This window comes from Balaenoptera physalus, assembly GCF_965194825.1.
Source record: "Balaenoptera physalus genome assembly, chromosome: 10".
Lineage (NCBI taxonomy): Eukaryota > Metazoa > Chordata > Mammalia > Artiodactyla > Balaenopteridae > Balaenoptera > Balaenoptera physalus.
Genome location: NC_138889.1, coordinates 70,209,122 through 70,233,476, shown reverse-complemented (window position 1 = coordinate 70,233,476; position 24,355 = coordinate 70,209,122). Strand labels below are relative to the sequence as shown.

General features: G+C 44.7%; 1 protein-coding gene and 2 long non-coding RNA genes across 13 annotated transcripts in view; 2 read left to right on the top strand and 1 right to left on the bottom strand.

Moving 5' to 3' along the window:
• TEAD1 (TEA domain transcription factor 1) overlaps positions 1 to 21,034 on the bottom strand; it is a 265,515-nt gene extending 244,481 nt beyond the window's left edge. For 3 of the 11 annotated variants that reach the window (XM_082476023.1, XM_082476025.1, XM_082476027.1), the window contains exon 1: positions 548 to 703. In XM_082476023.1, the coding sequence (XP_082332149.1) occupies positions 548 to 687 (140 nt within the window). In that variant the 5' untranslated portion in view covers positions 688 to 703. Of the gene's footprint in view, positions 1 to 547; positions 883 to 20,299 lie in introns of those variants that run through there. The other 8 variants (XM_082476019.1, XM_082476021.1, XM_082476024.1 and 5 more) reach the window with 6 other exon arrangements.
• Positions 1 to 24,355, top strand: part of LOC309667525 — a 616,044-nt gene that overhangs the window by 369,414 nt on the left and 222,275 nt on the right. The window lies entirely within an intron of this gene.
• The window catches only part of LOC309667519, a 373,680-nt gene that overhangs the window by 226,430 nt on the left and 122,895 nt on the right, over positions 1 to 24,355 (top strand). The window lies entirely within an intron of this gene.

Here is a 24,355-nt window from a genome sequence, read left to right as displayed (position 1 = left end):
GAGTCCAATTTTCTCAAAAACTTATCAGAACCTCTCAACTCAGACTGAAGTTGAATAGAGAGTTACCCAAACACAAAATACAAACGACAAGTAAGAACAAAGTGGCACCCACCAGCCTGGCTGTGCCCTGAATCAGCCAGGCTTCATTAAGAAGGCAGGCAAACTTTTTCATTTGCTTTTACTTTATCCTTTACAAAGGCTGAAATAGAATTTGACCTTTCTGAGCCATCGCTAACTATGAATTGGAAACAAGCTCAATTTAAAAGACGGCATCAATATGTGACTGCTCATCGGTTCATTTTTCTCTTCTCTTTCCTCATCTCTTTCACAGGGTTTGTCTACCCAGTCTATTTTTAGACTCCTATCAGAACTTCCAATGACTCCATGTAAACCTAGTGGAAAAAAGTCTAGTTTCAGTCGCACTTTCTCAAATCCCCCAGCTGGCCAACACCAATTAGCATCGGAGAAGAACATTAGAGTTAATAACTGAAAACGTATCACACTCAATTTTAATTTTTTTTAAGATGGAAAAAGTTCATAAACTCACCAGCAAACCGTAAAGCAGCAGAGAGACACCAGCCTGAGTCTGCCCCCACTTATGAAGGCAAACAAGGGGGGGTGCTGCTCATAAACGAGAATAAATACATACAGGGTGTGGAGGAGACCCATGACTTTGGGAGGCAGCATTTCACGTTTCTCCCTCACTCTTTACAATATTTAATAAAAGAGTTATCAAATTGATTTTGAAGTCAGTAAGACTGGCCTGAAACACTGCAAAAGGAATTAAAAAAAAAAAAGACCCTGTACATAAGGAAGTAAACTGCAAGAAAAAGCAAGAGCAAGAGAGCCAGGCCAGAGCTCGGGCGGGCTGGCACTCGTGTGTTTTCCTCTCCCTCCCTCCATCCCTCCCTCCCTCCTTCCCTTTCTTTCTCTCTCTCCCTCCTCTGTCTCCCGACTAGGCGAGCAAAACAAAAGAAGTTGATACTCCAGCTATGCATATGGACTCCAGAGCTTTCTGCCCCTAATGTCTGCTTGCATGCCCTCAAGTTTTAGGATTCACTGGACGCTTAACTAAAGCTCCCTGAAACATTTCCTGTGCATTTCTGGGGGCACCTCAGCGGACCCAGCCAGCTGCCTTTCCTGGCTGAGTTGCGCAGGGCAGGGTATGCCAATGCAGCCTGACATTCAGAGCAAGACCACAAATTATAAACAGTTTCAGTAAATTGACTTGAGTGTCTTTGTTCCTCAGACATACATCTTTCTACCACTTACAAAGGCAGGCAGCAGAACCTAACCACCAATGCGACTATAGCCAGGACTGGGAAAGGAAGTTATTGAAGCCTGGATTTCCTGCTTTTGCTTGTAGCCAAGAACTATGAGGCTTGTAGTGGTTTCAGGAACTGACTCATCCAATGATTCATGGATAAGATACTGCTTTTAATACGTTTCTGACCCTAAGACTCAGGAACTTGAAAACCAATCTGAACCTATGCTGCACTCTTATTTGCAAATGACTATTCACAGCAAAATAAACAGGAGGACAATGGTTAATGAAACGATGAAAACATCACACCAAGGGCAGGAAAAGCAGAATGTGGACGCCACATTTGAAGCCATGATCAAAAGCCTAATCTGTGGGCTGTGACTTGATAGCATCCAAACTTCCCAAAAGTGAATAACAGGTGGGATGAGGTTTATTTTTAGATATCATTCCCCTAGATGTAAAAATAGATTTAGCACAGCAATATTTTAATTCAGGCGCATCTGGGGTTGTGACTCTAAATACCCAAGATGGAAAGCAGCATGTAGCTCTAAATTTAACTGCTACAGTTGCAAACCAGGGAGAGTTCAGGGTTAGCTGACCAATGAGTAATGGGTAATAAAGGACTCATGGTGGAACTCACTCTCTTAAATCATCCTCTACAGGAAGACTGCAGTTCAGTATTTCCACCCATCCTCTGACCAGTCTTCTCTTTCCCCCCTCCACACACACACACACACACACACACACACACACACACACACACACACACACACACACACACACACACACACACACACACAGGCACATCAGTCCTGAAAAGCAAAACTCTCTAAAAGTAGAGTCAGAAGCTGGTACCTCTAGCTGCGCTCCGTGACGGCCCCATAGATTCATTCATTACCAAGAAAGCCCACTAGCGAAAAGTTTTCAAGCTTCCCTGGCCCACCAATCCTTGGGTTTTCCCTGCCCCTCCCCCTAGGGGCATTAAGAACAGGACCAGTTTCAGGGGTGGCTTTCAAGACGTTTACAGGTTTCAACACCAGTCCAGTCACACAGAGGGAAGGGGGAAAAGAAGACAAAAATGGCGGGGGGGGGGGGGGGGGGCGGGGCATGGGGGATGGAAGAAGCAGTAAGACCAGTTGACCAGGCAAGGCCAAAGTGCAAGGGCTGCCTGGCAGGCGCTGCCCAGCTGGGCTCCTCCAACAGATTTACTGACATGACGTCAGTGGCTCCAGTCCAGCTTTTCTTTGGTAGCTTTTACCACTTGCCTCCCCTGTGTTAGGGAGCCACAGGACCATAAAGAAAATTCCCGTTGTGAAACGAGTTTAACCTCGGGGCACAGAGGCCTGCCTGTAAATTATAGGGCTCCTGACCCTCTCTCTGTGCCCCTGGAGGGAGGGGAAGGGAATAAACCCCTACTCTACTGTACTTTCCTTAACACAGAGGAACCATTAAGTGAAGCTTGCTGCCTTAAAAAAAAAAAAAGGGGGGGGGGGCGGTGGGAAGGGGTGTGGTGCGGATATTAAATGAGTATACAAAGTTTCACAGGACAGGATGCTGGTTAATTTCTCAGGGATGTCATGAATGATGATCATTTCAGTACTACTCACTCATTCTGTTGTGAGGCTGTGTTGGCTGGACTGTGAACGCATACGGCTTTGTTTCACCAACAAAACAAAAAAGTATTACTGAAACTGAAACTCCAGGCCTGAATGGAACCTCTGAAGAGAGCACTGTAGATGTATTTAAAATGAGATTTTCTTTTGGCCTAAGTGCATATTCTGTGATGCACCAACATGGGCATCAAACAATTTCCAAAAAGCAAAGACAGAAATTACTAAAAATAAGTCTAATAGGAGACTCATTAAACAAAAAACACTCATTTTAGACTTAAAGGCTTACTATTGTATTCCCACAACAGCAGAATAGCTGTGTTCCATCTAGGACTCCAGTGCATAAAGCTGCCTAAAACTACAGAGCCTTAAAATTTTTTAGCTTATAAAAATAATGTATTAGTGATAAATTCTTTAAATGAGTGAGAGATTAAATATATTCTATTTTAAACACTTTAGAAGAGAAAGGTACAAAACTTAATTCAACCAGTATTTATTCAAACACATGTGTGTAAATTGACCCCAACAATATCATCAAAATATAGCTTGCAGTCTGAATGGTTCAGAGTGGTAATAAGATAAGGAATCTCTCACCTTCTGGTTATTTAAACAAGGTGCAGAACAAACCATCAGGGAGACAGGACTGAAAGCAATGATTAAAGTCTTCTGTGAAGCCTAAATTAATGTGAGCTTTGGCCTTCAAGATGAGAGTCAAGCCATGAACTGTCCTGGGGGAATTCTTCAGTTTGGCCTTTTTCGTAAGGGAGAAAAGGACAAGATGACAAGCACAAGAGTGGACATGGCAGGAGAGCCAAAGGGGCCAAAAATGAGACAAGTGTGCAAGGAAAGTTTTTATCATGGACCAAAAAGTTGACATGATAGGTGGGATCCATTTCTGAGGGGGGCGAGGGGTGTGTGACAGAGACCCTACCCAAGTTGTAGCTCTGAAATAGCATTTCCCACTAAAAGAAACCAAGCTCTGCAGAAATGGTTCATTCTAAATCCAAGAATACAAAACAAGACACAGGATAGCAAGGAAGCTGCTATCAATAAGGGTCACATCAAAAGGACACAGGAGCCAAAACTCCCACTGCCCAAAGATTGTACAATTTGAGCATCAATAAGAAGAGGAAACTACACGGAATCAAAAACATCCAACAATTTTAAATCCACGATTGCATAATGATATTCAAACAAACAAAAGAAACCACATACCTGCCTTTTCTGTACAACTATATGCCAGGTTAACCAAACAATTGATGACAGAAAGTTTCTATAAGAGTATTTTGGCTAATAAATGAAGTAGGAATGAGAGGACTGGAATATGACCAGTTTACGAAGCCCATATGAAACAACAGATACAGGCAGAGATCATAAATCGGTGGCTAACACACAAAGAAAGAGACAACTGGACATCACGTGCCTCCTGGTGGCTTGCTAGTTATGAAATATTCCTGCCTTAAAAAACAAAAAACATTAAACCTCAAACAGACCAAGCTTCTAGGTCTAAATTCCAATTTATAGGAGACACAGAGGATAGTGGCGCATGATAAACAGCACTAAGAGAATGCAACTGCAAAATCCAGAATGAGCGAAACTGGACAAGAGAAACAGGCTTTTATAAACACATCACCCGCAAGGGGGAATAAAGGAGGGAAGAGATCTTCAAAGAGCTTTAAGAAACAGAACAACCAAAGATAACCTTTGATCTTGTTTGGACCCTGATTTAAACAAACCAACTATGGGAAAACACTGATGAGACAATCAAGGAAAACTAAAGAGCCACTAGATATTTTACATTAAGGAATTATTATTAAAATATTGGCGTGATGATATTAGTTGTTTTTTAAAAAGAGTTATATTTTTAAAATACATACTAAACCTTTACAGATAAAATGGTATGACATCTGTGATTGTTTCAAAATAATCTAGTGGAAAAGGAACCAGGGATTTAGAAGAAACAAGAATGGCCACAGGGTGATGATTGTTGCTAAGTCATGATGGTCCAGGGACGTTCACTGCCCTCTACTATACTGAACTTTTCATAATAAAAATTTTGAAAATCTAAAATAAATAAAAATAAGGCACTGCTCCTGTCCCCCTCCTTCAAAAAGACAGAAAGATGCTAAGAGAAGAGATACTTGGCACTCTAAGTCATGGCAACTGGGTGATGTAATCACAGCCGTAATTATAATCGGCAGATAACATTAATGAGACACTCTGCCAGGCATCGTGCTAACCCTCACTATAACCCACGAGAAAGGCACTACTATGTCCATTTTACAGGTGAGAAACTGGGGTTCAAAAAAAATAAAGAGGTTGCCCAAGGTCAAACAGGTAAGTGGAAGAAATGTATGTAATTCCACAAATTCAAAAATGTAATGAGAATCAGGATGAGTTATGTCTTTTCAAAATAGTTACCGGAAGTGCTGGTAACTCCCTAAGTCAAGAGATCCCATGCTCTCCAATGTGAAAGACAGCAGAATCAAGAAGTGGTGCTTTGCTGATGACCATTTTTGGTGAAACCTAGGAAACTGAAGGGGCTGTCTCTTTAAGATCTCAAAGTGATAAAAGCAGAGGAGAAAGGGTGAAAAAAGTGGACAGCACGTGTGTGTGTCTGTGTGGCTGTGTGTGTGTGAAAATATGAAAGCAAAAGGGAAGTTGTCTGAAGAGAGAAAAACAACAGAGCAGGAAATCCAGCAAGAAGGGAAGCTGGAAAAAAGCTTAAAACTAAACCCAAAGGAGGAAGATGGAAAAGCAAATAAATGAGCTCCTGTCAGACTGGTCCATTCTGGTTAGGACAAAACCCTCAGGATCTTGGACAGAGAACCGGAGGACAGAGGAAGCAGGAGACTTCAGAATGGGTTGGGGCAACCAATGGAGAAGCTCACTGTGGGCCATTCGCCATATTCCATCATATTTTACTTATCCTTTTTATTTTCATTTTTCAGATAAGGAGACAGAGGCCCAGAGAGATTAAATAATTTTCCCCAAGACCTCTCAGCCAATAAGCAGAACTGGGACTGGAACCTGGGTCTGAGTTCAAAGCCATGCTTTTATATTTGCTTAATATATATAGCACGAGAGAGATCTACACAACGTTAGGGCAACACCAAAATGGCCAACAGCAGAGGTACCCAAAAGGCACTGGGAAATATATGACAACTCTTAAGAAGGGGGCAAACCAGGACAGGGAAGGAGGGGAAGACAGGAGCACAAGTCCTAGAAACTGGCCATCAGTGCCCCAACCCCTTTTGGCCCAGAGTCAGCAGAATTAGGTGAACAAGAGTAAGACAGTATCAACTATCCCACAACCTTCCACTAAAGACCAACCATGACATCAAAGATGGGTAGCAACCCCATTAGCAATCCCATTTCAAAGTCCCTGCTGTCTATTTCAGAGACCTGATTATTAAGGGCTCTGAAGAAAGCAGTTAACTCTCTTTTCCCTTCTGCCCCTGCCACTGTCCATCACACATCACTGCCTAAAACATATTTTCCAGCTGGTCACCTGGGTGGGGAGGGGAGAAATTCACCCCATCTCCCTTGTTCCCAAGTACTCCCAAAGGTCATCTACCTAAAAACCCTACCCCCAACATGAAGGCATTTCCATATCCAGGCCTTCAGGGTGGTAGAGGGGGCTAACTTACTCTGCCTGCAGGCCAACAAGAGCACATTCCAAAGGAAAACCAGATAAACTGGCAGGTCCAGTTCCAGGTTTCCAAACCAGATCAGCTTCTTGCCAGAGCCCCCAACACACCTATAGAGCAGTTTAGATCAACCCAGCCCCCAGATAGCCTCTCATTTTCATATAACCAGTCTGAGAGGTGAGGCGCTCTGGGTCCCCACAGTCTTTGAAGACTGACACCAAAGGGGAGAGGTGAATCTTGCCCCCCCTCTCAAGAAGATGAACGACTAGGGTGGGGCAGTTCCCCTAGGAAAGGCTTGAGTGGGTCACACCTAACATCTTAGGACCTTAGCCACAGGTTTGTTTTGAAAATAGAGTAAAATGGGCCACCAAGAACACAAAACAAAATAAAGTGTTAAGTAGTCTGCCTTTTCTGCACAAATACACCAAAAGAGGGGAAGTGTACCTTTGTTTCAATGTCACAATCTAAACACCATTCAAATGCCACAGGTGACTTAATATGCAGTCTTTTTTTAGCCTGGCAGCCGTGAAGTCACACAGATCTAGGAATTGGCTTCAAATTTTGGTCCCCATTGCACTGGCTGTGTGACCTTGGGCAGGTTACTAAACCTCTCTGAGATTCACTTTCTTCAACCACAAATAAAGCTCTCAGGTTTAAATTAAGGTAATGCTGAAGAATGGGCTTAAGACAGAACCTGGCCTGTCAGCCTTCCTTTCTTATCCAAATTCTCCCAGGGTGGCCTGGGAATTAGCACAACTGAGAGAAGAGTCATGGAATAGACTCAGCAGTACTGCTCCTCCTCCATAAAACCCTCTTTGGGAAGGGAGTGTGGGGTTGTGGACTGGATGACTCAGATAACAACGCTGCTCCAGGACCTTTCGGCCTAAGGCTCTCACATTTTCTCTCTTTAATCTAAAGCTCGGCTCAAAAGCAGGTTGGATCATCTTCCCAGAAAGGGAAAGCAAAGATTTTCAAGTGACTTGCCCAAGGTCACAGGGAAAGCCAAGACCAAGGGCTATCCAACCCACACAGCTGGAAGTGGAGGGACCAAGATCCCAGCCCTGGGAAGACCCTCAAATGCCTTCTCCCAGTGAACCACCCCAACAAGGACACAGTTCTCCCAATTCTCAACAGCAAAGGCCAGAAGCCATTCTTTCAAACTGAACACCTGCCCAGGTTACTGCCTAAAGCACATGATAAAATAACTAAATGAATAGTGTTGTTAAAAGAATCACCTGGAATTGAGCAGTGTCATTACAATTATTTTTGGTTTTAGGCAAAGTACTACAATTTCTTAAAAATTTCTAAGATTCCACTCCATTTTCCCTCTGTATCCACAGGTTCCAAATCCGCATTCAACCAACCTCGAATCGAAAATATTTGAGAAAAAAAAAAAATCCCAGGAAGTTCAAAAAAAACAAAACTTGAATATGCCACAAGCTGGTAACTATTTACATTTAGTATTTACACCATATTTACAACTATTCACATGGCATTTACATTGTATTAGGTATTATAAGTAATCTATACAGATAATTTAAAGTATACTGGAGGATGTGTGTAGGTTATATACAAATACTACACCGTTTACATAAGGGACTTGAGCATCCGAGGATTTTGGTATCTGCAGAGGTCCTGGAACCAATCCCCTGTGGATACCTGGTCCAACGTATTTCGGCACATCATAGGACATCATTACAGTCTCCCAAACAACAAAGATAAGCAAAGTTTGAAACTAAGAACGTCAAGAGCGCCAAGACTACAGGTTTTAAAATCTGTAATCCGAAATCCCCAAATTTCACACAGTACAAAGCTTTCAGAATTCCACTGGGAAAAACTTCTAAATTGAACTTTGCAAGTCCCAAAGGAAATGAACCAGTGCTGAATCATTCCCATGAATGATGAGACATTGTATTGTTTTTTTAATTCGTTATGAATTGATCCACAGAATAGCAGAGGGTTTGAAACAATTTGGTTGAAACTAGCACAGGTTTATAGGAAAAGTTGTTCTCTGAAACTCCCCTCTATTGAAGCTCAGAAACAGCCTGGGACGCTCCAAGAATAACACTATTATGAGCTCAATATCAGGGCACCTCAAAAGTCTCCTGCTTGAGATTTTTCTCTCTATTCTGCTTAATTAAAGGGAGTCAGCCAGTTTCCTCAACAGTTCCTATTCGTAGGATGACCATATCACTTATCTTCCAAACTGGGACATTTTGACAGTAAAAGAGGGCGCGATTAAGGGCTGCGCCACAAGCAGCCCAAACCAGGACTGCACCAGGCCAGAAGTTACACAGCCACAAGGAATGGTAGAGAACAATCCTCTAGAAATACAAGTGGATAAAAACTACCACAAACAGTTATTATGAGGAAGACAGTGCGCATCTGGTAGGAGGACCCAGCAATAAATTAAAAGTTAAAATTAAGAAAAAAATGGGCAAGGGGGAGGGAGACGCAAGAGGGAGGGGATATGGGGATATATGTATATGTATAGCTGATTCAAATTGTTATACAGCAGAAACTAACATACCATTGTGAAGCAATTATACTCCAATAAAGATGTTTTAAAAAAAGAAAAAAGAAGGAAATGGGCAGAGTAGAACCTGAAATTCGAGGTATAAATTAACCCATGCTGGGTTCAACTTTTCCCCATCTTAAATCAACTTAAATCAGATTCGATACTTAACTTGTGGCCTCACGTGCCTTCCAGGTCTCTCTCCCTCGTGATCTCCTAGTTTATTTATCTTTTATGATTTAGTTCACAGTCTGTTTAAACTGTAAGCCATACGGGCAGTTAACATGGTCAACATTTATCATTAAGGAGAAAGTCATCCCACATTACTGAAGTTATTCTTTCTTAAGTAAAAAAACCTTCCACTGTAGATACTTCTAATGGATACCTTTAGGCTCCGCACTAAAACCAGTCAACTAGCAGAGATGTAAACTCTTATTATTAGGTAACTGCTCTGAATATCAATCTTAAATCACTTGGCCAGCAAAACAAATGTACTCACCGTGTGAGGAGTGCTGGGAGTACCGTGCTTCATCTTTTTCTATGAGATATAATTCACATACCCTTTTAAAAGTATAATTCAGTGACTTTTAGTAGATTCACAGGTTGTAAACCATTTTTTTTTAAATCTACCTTTCTCCCCTCTTCAACTATCAGTCTGCCTGCCTCTAAAAGCCTTTATTTCCCAACTAGTCTACTCCCCTCTCTTAATAATTTTTAACCTCAATTTTTAATTTAAACTAGGAAACCAGATTAACACACAGTTCTATATACCCTGGTTAAGAAGACGTGAGCAAAAATGCAGGTGGTCCTCAGCCCAGGCTCACACAAAGCAGTCTTAACTGCTCAAACCAGTCACTGGGAGTGGCCCGGCTCTGAAAACACAGGGACATGGACACACCCTGAAGCGTTCCTGGGTGTCAAGTGGGGCAAGACCAGCTTAGGGCCTCTGGCTTTGAAAACACAGGTTTCTACCCACCAGCTTCCAGAAAGGATTCAGCTCATCTACCCAGGAAGTACCTCAGTACTAACCCAACTTAAGACACTCATCTTGGACTAACAAACATTCTCTTAAAATATGCAAATATACTGGCAGAGAGATGGTCTGCCATTCACACTGAGTGTGAATTATATTTAAGGCCCAGAGAAAGGAATCTGATGAGAGGGGCAGAGATTTAACTCCAGAGCTTGGAGTACTTGGAGGAACAGGATAAGTCTGACAGCAGTCACACCTGCAGCTCTAGCCTACTGAGCTAGCTCTTATCTACATATTATCACAGCCCTTCAAAGTGGGTAACACACCAGCCCATCTTCCAGATGAGGAAACTAAGGGCACAGAGAAGATAAGCAGCCTGCCTCTAAACAGGTTAAGAGGTGCGATTAGGCCAGCAAAGGTAGGGGGAGGTACCTCTCTGCCTCTTGTTCTCTCACACCCAGAGTTGATGCCCTCAGAACTCCAGCAGGGATTCCTCAATAATGGCTTTACCAACAGGTCCAGGGCCTTGAGCATAGCTTCTCTATGAAAAGATGAGTTCCATACAACCACCTTGGAAAAGAACTTTCAGAACCCAATCCCAAAGCTGGGAGAGTGGCTTCCAAGCAAGAACCTAAAGAAGACATTTCCTTTCGAGTGGATACAGGTGCACCATGCTACCCATCTTCGGAAGCATTCCCATTTAACTGGTACTACCATTTGGCACGGAATGACCTCAGATATTGCGTATTTACGGATGGATTTCCTCTACTTTATGAATCAGGGAAGCGTGGTTCAAAGAGATAAATGGTCTAGGACTTTATGGGATGCCTCACCTCTCCTGGATTTCATCATTCGCCTGAGACCATAAGTCTGGCTCTTCTTAGCAACTGCTTCAGCCTCGGGTGTTCTTCGAGAGTCAACGTCCAGGCTGACCTGGCAGGAAATCCAGGGAGACCTGGTGTACAAGACAGCACATGAAGCTGCTGTTTGCTGAGCATGTATTATGTGTCGGGCACACAGGAGGCATTCTACTAAAATGTACAGATGGGGTCACCGAGGCTCAGAGAGGAAGTAATTTGTCCAAGGGTACAGAACAAGTGTGGCTGAGCCAAGAGTCCCACTGAGGTGTGTCCGACTCCAAACCTGTGCTTTTAAACCTATGTTATTATCCTGCCTTTTTCCAAACCAGAATCAGGAAGCTTCCAGCTCCCCACAACCAGTCCCCTCCCTCCCTTTTGCTTCTTTCATTAACTGTTCATAGCCAAGTTGTAGATCTATACCGGCTCACGACTGGCAATGAAACTTCTTTATTAGTATTTTAGGGTTGAGTTCATTACTCTGGAGAGTATTTCCGGGGTGGGGGAGATGTTTGTTTATTTAACAACTTAGTCCCACTCTAATCCCAAAACGGCATCTGGCAAAAAAAATAAAATAAAAAAAAACCACTTTCCCTTCAAGGCCCAATTCCAACATCACTTCCTCTACAAAGGTGTCCTTAGTCCCCACCACTGGGCAACACAACTCTTTGGATATATCATGAGCACTTACCCCACTGGATTTTTTTTTTTCCCTTTATTCTGATATTACCTAAGAAAATGTATGTTCCTGAAAACTACAAATGTGTAAAAATGAAAGCCCCTCCCCTTCCCAATCCACTCCCTCAAAGCAACTCGTCAATGATGTATAATCTCCCAGATCCTTTTGGAAAGAGATGCAAACATGTTTCATCAACATTTCATCAACTCTAAGACACCAGTGATTGTTAAATGCAGTATGATTTTATTTCTAAGAAATACTGTTGTGAAACACATTGCCAGAGCACGGCCTTATCACTTAGAAACTGTATTTTATAAATATTGAAACTTTATCATATGGCAATCTTATGCAGATATAAAAAGGAAACTATATAAGCAAACAAAAGTGGGTAAGATACACTAAAACAACTTCTCAGAGAGATCAACATCCATGCTTTTCCACACAGTACTGCCCTCTGTGTCAATAAGAGCACTGGCGACATCAAATACATTCTTAGGAACGCTTGGCGACTGACTCTGGAATTTTCTTCCTCTCCACTGCATTTGTTCTGCAGGCTGTGATGAGTGTACGCAACCGCAACATGGGTCATGACCACCACCTGGCCAGCCATGATTGCAGGACACATCCTAATTTCGAAATGTTCAAATGTGGGGGAAAAAAACTGCACCTTGGAACTCATGAAATATGAAAAACACAGCTTCCCCACTGGATTGTGATGATCTCTTTAATCTCTTCACATGCCTGTTTCCCTTGCTAAATTGGAAACTCTGCAGGGGTGTTTTACTGATGGCCATTCATTGACCACCCTTGGCTGATCACCAAATCCCTGGCACACAGGAACCCCTGCAAATGTTTCAATGTAACAGTTCTATGCAAAACTGGGAGCCCCTAGATTTCAAAGTGCCTAAGGTGGAAGGAAGAGAGAAGAAAGGAAAGAATAAAAAGCCGAGTATGGTTTATCAGCAGCAAAACCATGCTCATCTCTGGGATGCTGTCACGATCACCCTTCCTATGCCCTCACTCTGCAATATCAAGGTGCACCACGTGAGACCCTCTGTGAAGATCCCCACTACTCAAAAATGAAAACTACCTCTGCAAACAGCCAGGCAAGAATTAGTCCTCAAACCCCTTGCCAGGGAGCCTGAGGCTCACCTCTATAATCACATCTGGAAACAACTGCTACCTTCCCAAGGGGTAACAGATGTGTGCTGAGCACGGAGAAGGCGGTTCTGCTCATTGTATTGCTTCTCCTGCGCATTTCTGTGTAGCCGTATCTTTAAAACCAACCAAAAAGATCTTAGTGAATTCCATAAAGATTCAGTATATGCTCCTAGGTACATCACCTCACAGATACAGGAAAAATCCCATTTAGAGTTAGGAGGCAAATTTAGCCTGATTCCATCTGAGGATAAAAGTTAGAATACCTAGAGTAATAATTCCCAATCAGAGGTGGACACCACTCTGGGGTCTCTTAGAAATACAGAAACACTGCACCTATCCCAGCCCTCCTAAGGCTCCAGGGCTGATACCCAGTCTGTGGAAAGCTCCATGGAGGCTGTGATGCACATGCTCAGGCGGAAATCACTGGTGAGCCAGAGACTCCCTAGGACAGGCGTGGAAAGAGGCTGCCCTGGGTCTGAGTCAGAACCATCCTGCATTAGCCATGTAAACAGATCTGTGCAGCAAGAATTAGAAACCCCAAACTCAAAAGGTGGGAGGCCTGGAAAGGAGACTGAGAGTGTGCAGAGAGGCTGGGTGGGGAAAGGGACAGACAGTCTTACCCTGGCTTCCCCAGTGCCTGGCACACATCAGGGACACAAATGTTTGCTGAATGAGATTCACATGGCTGATAAGCACATGGGCATGCACATCATGAAATTTCCACTAATCCACCTACTATGTGCAGAATCCCTGAAATGGCCCTAGCAACTCAAGGCAGGAGTCCCCCGGTCGATTCACCAGTGGCAGAGATTTTAGTTTTGCTTCAGCTTCACTGAACATCTGAGTAGAGATGTTCTAGAAGCACTTCCCTCTTTAAGAATTCCTAGTCATAAAGGAAGCTGCTTTTTGCCTCCGAATCACAGATAATACTTCCTCTGATTTTCAGTTACATAGATATTAATCATTTTTGCACTTGATGAAAGGTGGAAGAAAATTAGGGAGGTATTTTTAATGCACAACAAAACTAGAAACATTCTGTCAAAATAAGAACCATATTGGTCTTATCCTCCCAGTATTTAGAACAAAAGCAAATTTTGAATTATGGGAATTTCTTGGCTCTGCCAGTATGAAACGCTATTAAATAGCTTGTTTTCTGTTTTTCTGTCAATGGAAATACCTGATTAGGTCTTCTAAGCATTCCAGATTTCAAGACGGGGTTGAAGGTTCCCTCAGCTGATGTAGCTCTTTCTAACTCTTACCAACCACCATTGTCTCCCAAAAGCTTTGAAATGAAAAGGCAGCGAAGGAGAAAGGGCTGAAAGAGATTCCACCAAAGGAAGCATAGGCTCACAGAGGTTTCAATGGTTTCGGAATCAGCCCCCAAGATACCCCCAGCCACGGTGATGGGTGATCTGAAAATGAAGCATATCAAAATGCTATTGATGAGCTAAATTACCAGACAGCTTATCTGAGGCCCACATCCGCCATATGGTGCCCCAACTTCTGCCGCCTGTTGCTGCCACAACAATAGGCACGCCTACCCAGAAAGCACCATCGGACAGAAACCCAGCAGCAGCGGCATGTGGGGCGGCTACTGTGTTTACATTTTATTTTGTGCTATTAGCTGTGAGCCTCCCCCTATCCCAGGAGTGACTTGAAACACACACACATTCAATGTCAAAGACCTGTGTTACCTGCAGGACACATGCGAGCACGCCGCATGTGCGCACGTGTGTGGGTATACATCAGGTGAACAGAGAGAAAACCAGATGTCAACTTCAGAAACGGAGCTGTCTGGTGGGGGGGAGGGAGAGCCAGGCCAGCTCCCAGCTAGAGCTGCAAGCAGACAATGCGCTTTTCTCAAAACACTCGGGCAGGCGGGCCTCGGGGAGTGGCTATTTAAAACACTTGGCTCCTTTTATTTCACCACCAGGGAAGTGAATTCGACTCTTAAGTGCCAGAGCAAATGAAGTCATTTGGTTTCCGCGGGCAGAAGTCTGCATTTTAGCAGAAGTCAGACTGGACGAAAAGTCGGAAGGTCCAGCTGAAGATGTTCTTTCTTCCAATTAAAACTGATTCCACAGAGGATTTGGCGCCTGGGTTTCATTAACCTTTTTTCTTTTTTTTTGAAAAGACACTAAGGTCATAGAAAACGTAAAGGACACTGGAATGAATGCTGTCAAAGATGACTCCCTTTACAGGGCTTCCCCGGTGGCGCAGTGGTTGAGAGTCTGCCTGCCAATGCAGGGGACACGGGTTCGAGCCCTGGTCTGGGAAGATCCCACATGCCCCTGAGCAGCTGGGCCCGTGAGCCACAACTACTGAGCCTGCGCGTCTGGAGCCTGTGCTCCACAACAAGAGAGGCCGCGATAGTGAGAGGCCCGCACACCGCGATGAAGAGTGGCCCCCGCTCGCCGCAACTAGAGAAAGCCCTCGCACAGAAACGAAGACCCAACACAGCCAAAAATAAATAAATAAATTTATAAAAAAAAAAAAAAAGATGACTCCCTTTACAAAATGCCATTAAGTATGACCACATAGTCTTGGGTGGTATAAAAGATTAACAGTGATTTTTGGCAAATGAATTCATAAGATTTCTGCATTTCTTTCTTTCTACTCTCTCAAAACAGGTTCCTATCTTCGCAGAGATTATATCATTGATGGTAACAGAATATCTATTTAGTTTACTATCAGGGAAAAGACACTGGTTTTCAAAGAGAACTCAACAACACATAGCATCTGGTTATGAAAAAAAGCACAAGATGCAGGTTTGGATACAGTACAAAGCAAAAAAAAAAAAAAAGCCTCTTTCCTAATATTCAGATCTAATTAACTATTACAGAAAGCCACTCATTTCATCCCCCCAATTAACCACACCTAAGCAGACAACATTCTTGGATGAACTTTTCAAATTTTCTTAAACATTCTCAGTTAAAATAAAAAAAAAAAAAAACCTCCTTTCAAGTTAAATTGAGATTGCACTTGAACTCCATCCAAGAGCGGAGCTGAACTGAATTATGATAATTAGAAAGCTGTGCTTATAAAAAAGCAGCACAGTTCATGCATTTTTTTTAAAAGTTCATGCCAGAGAATATAAGTTCAATATGTTCTCACATAATTAACATTTCCCACCATTAACAGCAGTTTTTCAGTTTATATGTAAAAACAACAGCACTCGCCATTGTTGTATCTACCCCCGCCAATAATGTTTCAGTCACTTTACACGTACATCTAAACCTGTCAGATGCCTCAAAGCAACCAGAATTTCCCAATGGAGACAATGGTGGTGCTTAACTTGTTCATCAATAAACTGGCTTTTTCTTTTAAACCTCTTTTCCAATGCTGGGCCCTGCTCCTCATACTAAAACCATTAATGAAATCCTAGGACACAGCCTTAAAAACTAATGTGAAAAGGGCAGGAAGCATTGCATCAGGATAGTTAATACTGGGGGGTTAGTGGCAATACAGCCAGGATAGAGCCTTCCTCCCTGGGCCTGCCACAAAAGTAGACAAGACGGCCTCTTAGGAACTCCCCCCACCCCTTATCCAATCAGAAGAGAGACCAGTGGTTTCACAGTTAGCCAGGCAGGACTCCCAGACTATGGAAAGTATTTTCAGAGAATCCTCCCAACCATGCAAAAAGCCAGTGGACAAAAGGAGAACTTAAGAGCTGAAAGCGACCCACCCAGTAAGAAACACTCCTGAAAACCCATTTGCTTTGACTAAAATAAATACACATTTCAAAATTCTCTTATGCTGCACTACTACAAAGCCCAAATGTATCTGAAGAAATGGTTGGATTTCCACTGTGAGTTCAAACAAGGGAGAGTGTCCAGGAAGCTTATGATGACAATCTTACACATTGAAAACTCTCAACTGCCCACAGCTTTGAAACAAATTATAAAAACCCATGCAGGAACACTCCAAATGGGCTTCCCTGGTGGCACAGTGGTTAAGAATCCACAGGACAATGCAGGGGACATGGGTTCAAGCCCTGGTCCAGGAAGATCCCACATGCCGTGGAGCAACTAAGCCCGTGTACCAAAACTACTGAGCCTGCGCTCTAGAGCCAATGAGCCACAACTACTGAGCCCACGTGCTGCAACTACTGAGCCCGCGCGCCTGGAGCCCGTGCTCGGCAACAAGAGTAGCCACTGCAATGAGAAGCCCGCGCACCGCAACGGAGAGTAGCCCCGCTCCCCGCAACTAGAGAAAGCCTGCGCGCAGCAACAAAGACCCAACACAGCCAAAAAATAAATAAAAACAAAAAAAAAACAAAACAAAACACTCCAAGTATTTAGATCCAAATATTCTATCATCCCACAAACTACCCCAGAAGAGGGAAGGCCCCAAACTTCCCTGATTTCAGTATTCAGTAATTGCGATACAAGGGGGTTGAAATTTGTATTTGTCAAAAAGCCCAACCCTGAAACATTAAGTGCTTAGGATGGACCTGAATTACTTGATTTTATCACCTTCGTGAACAAGAAAATAAAATATATCACTGATACTGTTCAAACATGACTTGGGATCTAACTTAAACACCACAGTGTAATCTGTGGCTTCTACAGATAAAATAAGAAAAAGCGCCACGCAGCTGTAAGAGATTACTCCAGTCATCGGTCAGTCCCCAATAGCCCAGCAACACAGCCTGAGTCTGTCAAAGCTTACAATATACTTTTCTTGCCGAGTTCAGAAGTAGGCCATTAGCGCTCTGCAGTTCCAGTCTCTGAACTCGCAAGAGGAAGCTGTAATGCCCGCATTTATCAACAGAAAGGTGGGCTCTGATTTCCTTGCAGTTCTACAGAGAAAGCTGGACACTTGCTCGGGCCAGTATTCTTCTGTCTTTGGAAAAAACCCAAAAAGTTTTATCATTAAACAGATCCAACTTCTAAGCACAGCTTTCAATCCACAATATTTTTTCTCTCCTTTCGCAATCTCTTTATTGGAAACAAGATAAAATGCCTAAAATACAAGCTTAAAAGTGTTATCTACCTACTGTCTGTATGTGAGCACGGTCATTTTACATACATGGGATCATACACACAGTTATTTGCACCAACCTTTTGAGTGATAAGACACTACAATTATCATTTGCAGGCAGTATAATTATGCTCACAATTAACACATAATAACACAAGTGATTAGAGAGAAGAGTAACCCCACAGGTGCACAAACTCTTGTCCCACCGCCATGTATGACAGGTCAATCCATTTCAGAAGCAAGAAACCTTAAAATATTGTTAACGGCACAGCTCATTCCTCCAAAGGCCTATCTAACATTTGGGATCTACATTCTCGAACTGTCGCCGTTACACATTTTTCTACTGAAAATGTGACAACAAATATGATCTAGATCCCCATGTCAACACAAGTATATTCCACCAAATTTTCCCATTAAGAAATGCCCTCTTATACATGCTGTCCTGTATTGTCAGAGCCAGCAAAATTCAAAATTGTTTATAAATGACTGAAACTCAAGCAGCAAAAAACCCGAACATTTTTTTCCGTATGACTTGCTTGTCCTTTTTCCAAAAAAAAAGTGGGGGTACCAGTGCCCAAAGTGAGTATGTGAATATAGAATTCTTTCTATATAAAGCAAAAGAGGGGGAGGGGCAGAGAAGAAGAAAGGAGGAAGCTGACTTTTCCCAGACTGCCCCCCAACCCCCTACCTCCAGCAGCCCTTACATATAATTAATTTGCTGCTGGGGCCTAGGCACACACTGCACCACAATGCCAGGAAGCACCTCTTGGTGAGAAATTCAGTTCAGTCTGGCTCAAACTAAGTTAGCGTGTCCTCCTTCTTTAAATTAAATTTCATTAAGTATATGCCATGGTGAGTCCTGGTTTATGTTTTGGGAAAAGAAGAAGAAAAAAATCCTCCAATAATCTCTCTCAGGCATGTTTCCTGGATGGAGTTCTATTTGTTACTTTATAAAACATCACATAGAGGAGGAATCTACACAAAAATTCTTTCCTTTAATAGTTTTTTACTCTTACTGTCAAGGCAAAGTGTCGCACTGGTTTTATTTCAAACTTGTAAAAAGAGAGAGAGAAAGAGGAAGAAAAGAGAGAAAGAAAGAAAGAAAGAAGGAAAGAGAGAGAAGGGAGGAAGGAAGGAAGGAAGGAAAGGTAGTCTGATATTCTCCTAAAACTACAAATCAAATAATACTTAATCATTAACGTAAAAATAAAATGGTCTACATGGGCATTTTTATACCATCGGCAAGAACCAGTAATGGATGCAGCTTATCAGCTCATTCTTTTACACCAACAACAAATAAAAGAATTGTAAACTCTGTTTAAAACCTGAAACCTGAGAGTCCAACACAGAATTGCACATAGAAAGAAATACTAAACAAAAATATCTGTGACCATTTATGGGAATAGTGAGATTAGAAAAATAAGCCTTTCCCCTAAAAAACAATCAACAATTCAAAACCTCACTGTTGACAAAGGTTCAACTAATCCATTTGTCTTTCCTGAGTCACTTTGTAATTGATTCTACTATTTCCATCTAAAAAGGAAAGATTCTTACCAAAGTTGGATCTAAGTCTGGCCCCTACAAGCATTCAGATGTACTTGGGGCTCAAAGATCCTGCTATTTACAGAAGGGCACAAACCCAATAGTGAAAGGATGAAGCACTTGGCACAGCCTGAGGTCTGTTCCCCAAACCACCCCACAGTACCCTGGCAGACAAGCCCCCATGCATAAAACACCAGCCAAAATTCACTGCAAGCTTTAGAGAACAGAGCCCACTCCCTGCTCGGACAACGCAGCAGGATCACTTCCTCCTGAAGGGATCTGTCTATTCAGGTAACCACCTGCAGGCACCCAGCACACCCCAAGCATCAGACCACCTAAACTTCCAGAAACAATCAAGGCAAAGGGTAGGGAGGAAGAAACACGTGGTTGTCCAGAACTGACAGTGTTCTACTCATTTGCAATATCTGTAGCATTTTTAATACATATATTTTTTAAACTATAATATTTTGAAATCTAATACGTTTTGCAGACCTTTCTGTGCCAGGACCTGGGCTTCCTCCAAAGCACTGTTTTTAAAACACGGCCTTTTTACATTACCCGCTCCTGGAACATCATCTGTCTCTAAGTTTCCAGTGCTTACTGAGGTCAATTTTCATTTCTGCAAATCACAGGCAGCCACTTGCTTCTGAGACGTTAACAAGCCTCCTGAGAAATGCTGGTGGCTGGTATTTCATTGTTTCATAAATATTTTTATACAGTGACATTCAACTTTAAATAAATCTTTAAAAAGACAATTAAAAAGCAAAGAAAATTATCTGGATTTTATTTATTTTCGTGGGAGAAAAAGAAGGGAGGTGTGAGCCCCTCCATTGTTTTCAACTCATTTAAAATGTTGCTTCGGTTTAAAAAAAAATAAAAAACACATTAAAAGAAAAAAAAAAGGAAACTCATATAAGTTGAACTTTCTTTAAAGCGGGCCTCTGGACTTTAGAACAAAACAAATGTTGCTGCTACGAACAAAGAGCAGAAATGCACCCTGATTTTCTCCCCTCCTGGGGATCATTTCTCTTCCAATAAACAAACGAATCCCCCAGTATTTCCTACCGAAGGGAAGTTTTCCAGGGAGAGTCTCCTCCAGGGTTTGGTGGTAACTGCGACTCAGTCTTTTTTGGACACAATGTTTCTGCTGACTCCTGAAAATTTTCCACTTGAATGTGCAATGAAGCAGCGGCGGCGGCAGCAACAGTCCTGGAGAAGCGGCAAAGACGACCGTGCCTCCTTTCATCTTTGAGAAGAAGGAGCGAAACCCCGCCAGCAGCACAAGTCGGCGCAGCCCCCAGGCCGGCCTCGGGGGGCCCAGGCGCCTGGGGCGGCTGGGGAAGCGCGGTGGGGTGATCGGGCCGGCTTCGGGCTCCCTGGAGGCGCCGGCGGCTCTCCCCGCCCGCGCTCGCTCCTAACTTCTGACTTCCCCGGGAAAAACGTGGAAACTGCCCGAGGGTGTGTGCGTGTGCGCGCGGGCAGGCAGACGGGCGCGAGAGGGGGGCGCGGGGGGCGCGGCCGGCCTGGCGCCTCCAGGGCCGCCTGTTGCCGCGCGGGCTCCGCAGCGCGCGGCCCAACTTGGCGTCCCGGCAACTCCAGCGGCGGCGCCCGGCCGCTCACCTTGAAGGGGCGCGGGGAGGCGGGCGCAGGGGCCCGGCCCCGGCCCTCCGCGTGCCCGCCCGCCCGCCGCACACAAAGCAGAGTCCGGAGAGAGAGAGAGCGGCCCGTGCCGGACGCCGCGGGCCCCCAGCCCCCGGCGCCCCGCGCGCCCCCCGCACCCAGCATCAGCCCCGCGCGCCAACTTACCTCGGTGAAGGGAGCTGCCGCAGCGCCCGGCGAGTCCGAGGCAAACTTCGGCGCCGCTTCCCCCGCCTTCAGCTCGGAGCCCGGCTCCCGGTCCCCGGGCTGGGCCACCCCCCCCCCAGCCTAGCACCGCTCCTGCCCCGGGGCCGGCTGGACGTACTGGGCTGCTGCCCGCGGCTCCGGGCAAAGGTGGACGGGGTGGGGGGGCTTCACTGCATGGCCTGTCCCCGGACGCGGCCGCCCCGAGCCCGGGCCCCGCCGCGCGGACTGGCCCGCAGGGTGGAAGCGAGTCTGCAAAGTGCTTGGTGGGCGCCCGCGGCGGGCGGCGGGGCCGCGGCGGCGGCTGCAGAGGCTCGGCTCGGCTCGGGCGGCGCGGCACGGCGCGAGCGATGCTAAGAATGTTCGGAATGAGGACAGGAATGAAATGAACGCCAGGACCGAACTCGCTCCGGAGGGGTGGGGCCTCGGTGACGTCATGCGGCCGGCCGCCCGGGGCCGGGGGCGGGGCCTGCCGCCGCCGGTGACGTCATGGGGATTCGGGGCGGGGCCGGCTCGGCCGCCTAGCCGTTGGGGCGCGCGCGGGCTCCCTCAGGAGGGGCGGCGGGGCGGAGTCTCGCGCCCACGGGGGAGCGGGGAGCGCGCGGGAGCCGCCCTGCCCCTTCCCGGCGCGGGCTCCGGGCTTTGTCCCTAGCTGGGCGGGGCGGACCGGGGGGAGGGCGCCTCGGAGGAGCCTACGCGGCGCGGAGAACTCTGGAATCCTGGGTTCCTGCCTTGGGGCGGGCGCTGAGGCCGGAGATGCGCGCGCCGCTTCTGCCCTGCCTCAGTTTCCCTGTCCCGGGACGCGGAAGCTCGGGCGGCCGCTTGGAGCGCTCCTGGACTCGGCGGAAGTCTGCAAGTGTGGGGAAGAGAAGTTTCTCTTCTGGAAATTCACGTAGTTGTTCACAAGCGCGGTGGACGCCTTCCCGGGGCCGGATTCCCAGCCTGCCATGTCTTCCCCTCTTTTTCAGTTTATAAAAAGTTCAGGGCTCTCATTCAAGTCGAAGTCAGCCCTACTGTTGGAAAGGGAAATCTTTAGCATAGCAAAGAAAGGATAATTGCGGAGTTCGTAATAATGCTGCCCTGCTAACACGGTCTCCTCCGAGTCGCTCAAGAAATCGAGTTCACTCATCCCTGCGAGTTGTAATTTTCAAATGCAATGGGTCAGGTAAAAACTTCCTAAATTTTTAAATGCTACATCCGGCAATTTCACGCCACTCTTTTTTTGGGGGGGGACGGGGTGGAATAAACTTCATGTACACATAGAATAACTTTTACCCTACCTTTGGAGGTAGTGACGCTGAAGTGACATAGTAGACTCCGTGGGTAAATCAGAAAACAGCTGGATAAAGCTGACCCACTGTGTCAGAACTGTCTAAAATTTGGGGTAATTGTAACGGGCAGTTTCAGTTAGATCGAAGTAGCAAAGCAATTCCTGTTCTGTTGACTTCTTTTCTTGGGGGCACTTTGCTCTCCTTTCCAGTTGGGGCCCCCAGGATACATAATGCCGCCTATTTTGTGTGCCCCCAGGAATCCCCTAAATATGGGTAACTGAGGGAGGAGGAATGTGACTGGAGACAGCACATTTTCTACAAAGCATAATTTTACTAATGCATTTTTAATTGAAATTTTTGTTGAGAGAATTGAATATTCACATGCAGTTGTAAAAAATAACAATACAGAGAAAACCTTTGTTCATTTTCCCCATTTCTCTCACCAGTGGTAATGTCTTAACTATAATAACACAATTGAGATGTTGACATTGATACAATCCACCGCATCTTATTCACATTTCCCCAGTCTTGTACTCATTTGTGTGTGCCTGTATTTCCTTCTATACAATTTTCTCACCTGTGTAGGTATCCACCACCACAGTCAGGTACTGATGCATTTTATCTCTATCTAGTTTGCATGCAATAATGAGGTGATACAATGAGGGTCACAAGAATGACTAGCCACCTTAACGCTGGTTTTGGGAAATTTGTTAGGGAAACACAGACTTTGGCATTACAACTGTACTAGGCATATCTCTCTCCAAATATCATCTTCTAAATACACCAGATAGAGTCCGATGGCAATGCCAGACAGTAGGGTTTCTAAATCACTGTTGGTTAGCCCAGTACACCTGGGTGCCTTTCAGACACTATGTCCCATCTCACAGCCACCTGGCAATACAAGGTCTCCCAATCCTTACTGAATTCAGGAAAAAAATCCTTGGCCTAGGATTCAAAGCTCTTCATGACCAGTATTTTCTCCAACTTCTCCCATCTACATGCGTATTTTTTGAGACTCATCTTAAAAACCTTTTCTTCCAGCAAGACTACTCACATAGATATTTCCTCCCTAGCACCCTCAAAATTCCTTTCTCCAGACAAAGTACTTGTATTCTGTTAGTTACCAGCATACTGGGGTGCCCTAGATCTGAGCCTCTAGAAAGTGTACTGGGTCTCATTCAGCTATGTGTACACTGCCAGAGACATACCCATAAATGGGAGTAACTTTCATGGTCTCTCCACCCTAACCTCCACACATTCTCAGTCTCCTCAGCCACCAATTGGTCAGTGCAGAGGAGCTAAGGGTTTAGGACCCAGGAGCTGTTCACTCCCAACATCTGAGGGCAGGAAAAGTAGCTGCCACCTGCTAAGATGGCAGCAACTACCATGTACTGCGCTAATACTTAGCCCTTGGCATTTTGCATTTGCCATCTCAGTTCATCCTCATGGCACCTGTACAAGGTGGCAATCGTTAGCTTAGTTTATACAGGTGAAAAACTGAGGTATAGGAAGGTACTATGACTTGCCTACGGTCCCATAGTCAGGAAAGAGCAGAGCCAGGTCCTGAATTCCTTCTGACTTCAGCCCATGTTCAGAACCCCTCTACTGCCCACAAAACAGAAATGGATATATAACAAAACAACAGAATGCCAGGCACTGTTCTAAGTATTTCCCATATATTACCTCATTTAATCCCTACAGTCACCCTATGAGGTAGGTGATTTTATTTATTCTCATTTTATCAGTGAGCAAACTGAGAATCAGAGAGGTGAAATTATTTGGTCAAGATCATACTGTTAGAAAGTACGGAGTGAGGATTCAAACCCAGGCAGTCCAGCTCCAGATTTCATGCTCTTAACCTTCCACTCAAAGGCCCAAACTCAGTAGTATACAGAACAAGAAAGATCAACCATCTGCAGGGGCTGACCTACCCTGAAATGTAACAATTATACATATCACCTTTGATAAAAGACAGTTTGTTACCTTCAAGTTTTACCAAGGAAGAACC